Here is a 6,312-nt window from a genome sequence, read left to right as displayed (position 1 = left end):
CTTTTATCCCAAATCATTATTTTAACTTGGAAATCAAAGAGTAAAATATGCTAAACCACTTTTAAAACATAATACTTTCTAAAAATGAAACATTTTCAACAACAACTCATCAACATCATAAACTTTCAAGAATAAAATACAAACTTTTCCTAAACACATTAAATGTTCATTTGATGTTAAAATCTTCACCTTTAAACATATTCAACTACTAACAATAATTTCTAATGTTTCCAAACAAATAACTCATCTAACAAGATATAGTTTTTCCATATAAGAACAAGGAAGAAATTTCAAGATTTACAAAGGTCAAAAACTACATAAAGGTTCATATGATTTTATTATCATCCCCTTTAGTTATTCCTTCATAAAATACTTAAAGAACAAATATAAACTCTACTTTATGAACAACATAATAAAAGCTCATAACTTTCTATGAAGAAGATAAAATAAAAGACTACCTTAGTTTATATAGAGAATTTAGTGTAAAAATGAGAGAATGAGGTGAGGTATTTATAGGAGAGCCTCACCCTTATCAATCAGAAAATTTAATGCAAAGTAAGTAGATTTAGACTAGCATAGGTGATGTGTAGGATTTGTTGAGTGATTTAGGAGCTTTTGAAAGCTTTTGCATTACTTGTGTAACAAGTAAGTGACTCGTGAAATGATAACTTCCAACTTTATTGATATGATATAATTTACCGATAAACGTCGTGTCGGAAAATTATCGGATAATTTCGTCCAGAAATATACAATCTCCCGATTTAGGACATTTGTCTGAAACGTTGAAACTTGAATTTTGAGGTGAAAAATATCTAGAGATGTTTTACGGACAAACTTTGTGTCTATTTTGACTAGAAATAATATTTGGAAGCCAACGGCGAAAATGGAATTCGATTCCGAGTTACGGAACTCAAAAACTGGGCGAAAACTCAATAAATCGACCCGAAATCGTCTCGGAAACTTTTATTCTCCAAAAATCTTGAAAAAAATAGGGCAAGCAAGAAAATCATAATACAAGACTAAAACTCAAGTGAGGCTTAAACTAAAACATTATTGATTAATTTCTATAATTAATTCATTAATACTAATTACTTAATTAAAAGTATTCTGAAAAATACGGTATTACATGATGCGGTCCGCAATTTGAAACACCGATCATGACACACTCCCATAATCAGCTTAAGGGATGGAAAATGTAAGTAATGGTGTCAAACATGAAGTTTGACAATAAGGTGATAGTCTAAAACCCATTAAGAAGCGGACCCAAAAAATTGCAAATTATTACTAACAATTTTATCCTTGAGTCTTAACATGTAATAATACCTGAATTCAAAAAATAATGTATTTCATATTCTCATGATTCATATGAGTAGTTCATCTTTTTTTGGGTACAAATTCTAATATAAAACTTTAACATGCTTAATTTTTTTTTACAAATTAAAAATATTTAATTTTATTTCACTCTCACAATTTGAATGGACCTTCATCTGTATTCAAACTTTAATGTAAAACTTTGACACAGTCATTTATTTTTATTTTTTTATAAATTATCAGGTTCCCTCATTTTTATTTCATTCCAAATTACTAGGATAAGACATGAGATATGGCAAGTGGACATAAATATCATGTCTTAATTACAAAACAACCAAAAGGGGGTTGCATGTGAGTCAGTATGTACCTTTCCCACAAAACAATTATATATATATATATAATTTCCTTCCCACATATCGCTCTTCTCATCTTTTTCTGAAAAAAAATCCCCTTATCCTAATGTTTCAGTTTCAACTTAGCTGAGTTTCGTGGATGGAATACATATCCTACAAAATTTAGCTTTAACAAAATGGAGAGAGTTCACATATTTGAAGGCTATATATCTTGGTAGAAGCGGGTCATATTGTTTATTAGGAGTCTGTGATCTATAATTAATTGGATTAAACTTTTTGTTTTGAACTCCGACTTTTAAAAAGTCCAATTAACTAATGTCTCAGACTATAGTTAATCTAAAAATCTATTACACCTAAGTGATCAATCTATTTAATAATATATAATAAAGTATCTCATTATACTAGGAGATACCTTATCTCCTTAAATCTAATAATTGTTGACATGTGTCTTATTTTACTTATTTCTAGAAGTTTTCATTTTAAAATATATTATAAAAGAAAAACTAAAACATGTGTCAAACAATCAACGAATTTAAGGAGATAAGTATATTCTGATATGAGGAGATACTTTATTTTCTTAATAATATTAGTCATATTTCAATATAACCAATATTATTATATATTATATTATACAAAAATGTATAAAAATATAATTTAATCATTAGTATTAAATGTGTCTATTTAAAAGTAGAAGTCATATCTCTCTAAAAGCATGTATGTTGTGTTGGAAAGTAAGTTGTACGTCACTTGCTTTTTATTCTCCTAGGTATAATTTAAATACATATTGAGCTACTCATTTTATTGTCAATTAGCTTTATGATAAAACTTTAACATGATGTTAGAGCCAAAACCCAACTTCATTTCATTTGTCATAGGCAAGGAGATGTCCTTTAATTTTGTGTCAAAGGTAACCTTACACTGGTTATGTAGGCTAATGTGGAGGGAACATGTTGGAAAATAACTCTTACATCGATCTTTTGTATTATAAATTATCACCTTATTCTCCTAAACATGTTTTAAATAATTGTTAGATTATTTCTCTCATTAACAATTAATTTTGAGATAAAACCTTAACATATTAAAGGTCTTATACTTATAGCATAATAAATTTTTAAGTAAACTAACATGTAACAACATACTTTTGAATAACTAGACTCAGGGTTTCAAGTTTTTTAATAAAGTAAACATAATAGGCCCATACTTTTAATTTTTTTTTAAAATAAATAGGTGAAATTGTTATATGTAATAATAAGGTGAAATCTATTTAGCTCAAAACTTAATCTTACAATTTATAACATAAAACTTAACCTAACAATTTAGAACATAAAGCGTCTATTTTGTTTTGTATAACAAAACATTGTTTCTATCCATGCATAGGTTGCCACAAATTAATCATATGTGGGGTAACATTGAGTATTACCTTACCCATAACACATCAATCTACTTTTTGATAAGTAGATAAGACTCATACTTTTTTAAAAACTGTTTAACTTAACAAATCAGATTCTAGGTTATCTAAACTCATTTAAACAATAAAAATCACACATATATTAGAAATTATCTCAAACGAATTGAATAACAACTTGTAAGCAACAATAACGACCATATAGAAGATGAAAAAACTGAAATTAAAGAGAATGGAGAAGAAAATATGCAAAAGGTGTATTATATCAAACATGTAATTGAGAAAAATCAGCTCATAAAAATAATTTAATATTTCTGCTCATAACACTAGATAATCAATTAATCGAAGCATCACAATCATTAATTGATCTATATTTCGACAATAGCAATGCCCACTTCACTAAATAAATATTTTACTCGATTGAATAAAAGGTTTTACAAATTAAAACAAAAAGAAGTACAAGAAGCAAATTCACTCAATAGCTGAATAAGCCAGCCAATAATACATGGAAATAAACATAGATAACTTCACTCTAGTGGAGGATTCCGAAGGGTAAAATTTCACTTTCCTAATTAAATAACATAGATGCCCAAAATAAGAGTAGGAATGAAAACCCACTGAATACAACTTTGCCAGCACCACTATCACCTCCACGTGTTGCTGCAAGGGTAAAATTGTAAATTAAATGGAAAGAAATTGGATTTGACAATTATTGGAAGCTTCTCAGTAACAGCATTTCAATTTTTAACTCAAAATTAGATATATACACAAATTGGACATTTGTATCAACTATTATTCATTTTCAATTCTCATTGATTCTTAAATAAATGTAATAAATAAATAATAGATGATACATTAATAAATCTTTATATTAAGTTGATAAATATTACACTCTAGTAATGCATATGAATAATGGCGAGCTTATTTCATTTCCATCCCAAAGCCTAATTCAATCCAAGAACCAATATTATGATTGAAGTATTTTATTGAACTTAAATTCGACTAATCTTCTTTCAGAATTGAAACATTAACTAAACTTTACCAATTAGAAAGGTCGCTGTTTCCAATTCTCACACAACACGCGTGAACGACAGGCACGATATTTTCAGAAGGGACAAATTCTATTTCAAATAGTTATTATTATACTACTATTATTACCAACAAATCATTAATGTAGTAACGTACAAATTTATTAGATCCTTAAATAGATCAAAATATGAAATATGGAACAATACTTATTGTGACCATACATTATAATATTGTAAAAATTTATAAACAATTAATATATCTATCCATTCATTTGTATTAAAAAACTGAATGGTGGACTAACAACCATGTACATATTTTTTTTCTCAAAAAATATTACTCATATCATTCAATTTTTGATATAAAAAAAGATAATGATAGTAATATAGAGGAGAATTTAATTCTGAAAAATACATTTTTTCCTATGGTCAATTAAAAACAGACTTATTTCTTTTCTTTTTCCCATGTTATTAGCCTTATTATATTCATCATCTTTGTGGGGAAGGTTATCAAAGTATAATGCATCTATTGTTGCAAAAATGAAATTTTCATGTTGGGAATGTTGAGAGAGGCTTCTTACTTGGAGGTGGTATGGAAGATGTAGATGGAGAAGGAGCAGACCCAGCTGAAAATTTGACAAAACATTCAGAAAAATACAATAAATTAATAATTGCTAAGATTGGTAGTTTTAATGCATTTATAGCAAAATTTAGGCACATCAATATTTAATTTAAATAAAAATAGAATTTGTGAACAAAGCTTTCTTTATTCATCCTATCAAAGACTGGAGCATACCAAAACCAGTTTAATCTGAAGGATATTTCGGTGAAACGAAAATAGAAAATTGTGTGAGAGAGTTAATCATCTTCACAACTAAAGTTAGTATGAAATAAACATAACAATTAATCTAATGACATAAGATCCTACCATAATGACTAAAAGATCAAAGTTCTATGAACAATACTTGTTCGAAAGAGCAATCACACACTCAAAAAAATTATTTCCTTATCTAAAGAGTGAGATAATATATTGGTAGTACAAAAAAACATACATTTATATATATATATATAAATAAAGCAGCAACTTGTTTCAAAACCAATTTTTATAAAAAGAAATATATGTTCTAAACTTCTAATACTCATTCTTTGTCCATTTCCTTTTTCTCCACTAGATCTACAAAAAATGATTCAGTTTGCCTGAAAACCATATTTTCATTTTAAAGAATTCTGAAAAAATGGAAGCAAAAAACATGCAACAATTAACTATATAGTAAAGAAATTAAAACATCATAGAGTTATGTGTAATATACCACTGCAGCTGCTAAGATCACTTTTAATCCCACATAAGTGACTAAGACCAAGAGCCTGAGTCACATTAACCTTAAAACTTTCAAGTAAACCAGGAGTGTTGAAAAGATCACAGAGACACTTAAGTTGAGTTGCAACAGTTTCTTTGAGTGGATCACAACAAGAACTAGGTGGGTTTGTGGAGTTAAGGTAATCAGCACATGGAATTAGGCTCTGGGCACAAGAAGCTACCGTAGTTTGTGCCTTTGTTAAGTTGATGATACTCATCATCAATATCAAAGTTAGCATCAATGATTTCATAGACATGTTCATTGTTTTTTGTTGAATGGTTGTGTTGGAAATTGAGATGGTGTTTAAGAGTTTCTAGATCCCCTTTGGGTTGGTTTGGTATTTATGGTTGGTGTTGTGTTTTTACTTTTTAGAATTCATGGTTTGGGAGGTAAGATATGCAGTCTTCAAATAGGTCATCAAATTTATCTCAAAGGAATTAAAATATATCATATCAATTAAAAAATTAAAATTTTATGAATTTTCTTTTAATTATTTTAATTAATTCGGAATAGACTTGAAATGTATTTAGGGATTGTCCGTTTTCTTTATACCATTGCTTACTAGTTAAGGCCTAAGTTGATCTCAGCTTCCATGTGTTGACTAATAAGCGATGAAAGGTCTCAATACGCGTATGGTTATAATATCAGCCAATAATTACAAATTTATTTTAACACAAGTATTTTTCTTTAAGAAACACGCAAAACTATTTACAAACATGTACCTATTTCTATATTTTTCATCTAATAATATTAATTGCAAATTTATTAAACTCAAACCGTCACCGACTAGATTATGATATTGAGTTAATGAGTCGGTGATCGAACCAATAGATTATTGGTTGAATTAATTGCAAATTTAT

The 6,312-nt window shown here is 27.9% G+C and overlaps 1 protein-coding gene across 1 annotated transcript; it reads right to left on the bottom strand.

The window, feature by feature from the left end:
- On the bottom strand, positions 3,465-5,821 carry LOC109333484 (lipid transfer-like protein VAS). Its single transcript, XM_019568985.1, has 3 exons — positions 5,405-5,821; positions 4,676-4,720; positions 3,465-3,729 (listed from the first exon to the last, which is right to left on the bottom strand). The coding sequence occupies exons 1-3, from the start codon at positions 5,712-5,714 to the stop codon at positions 3,638-3,640; spliced, it is 447 nt and encodes a 148-aa protein (XP_019424530.1). The 5' UTR covers positions 5,715-5,821; the 3' UTR covers positions 3,465-3,637.

This window comes from Lupinus angustifolius, chromosome LG18 (assembly GCF_001865875.1).
Source record: "Lupinus angustifolius cultivar Tanjil chromosome LG18, LupAngTanjil_v1.0, whole genome shotgun sequence".
NCBI classification, from domain to species: Eukaryota; Viridiplantae; Streptophyta; class Magnoliopsida; order Fabales; family Fabaceae; genus Lupinus; species Lupinus angustifolius.
The sequence above is the reverse complement of the archived record's forward strand: the minus strand, read 5'-3'. Positions and strand labels throughout refer to the sequence as shown.

Coding starts and splice junctions, on each gene's coding strand:
- LOC109333484 (XM_019568985.1), bottom strand. CDS start 5,714: ATGAACATGTCTATGAAATCATTGATGCTAACTTTGATATTGATGATG. Junction 4,721..5,404: donor TGATCTTAGCAGCTGCAGTG/GTATATTACACA, acceptor TCAAATTTTCAG/CTGGGTCTGCTCCTTCTCCA. Junction 3,730..4,675: donor ATCTTCCATACCACCTCCAA/GTAAGAAGCCTC, acceptor TTACCCTTGCAG/CAACACGTGGAGGTGATAGT.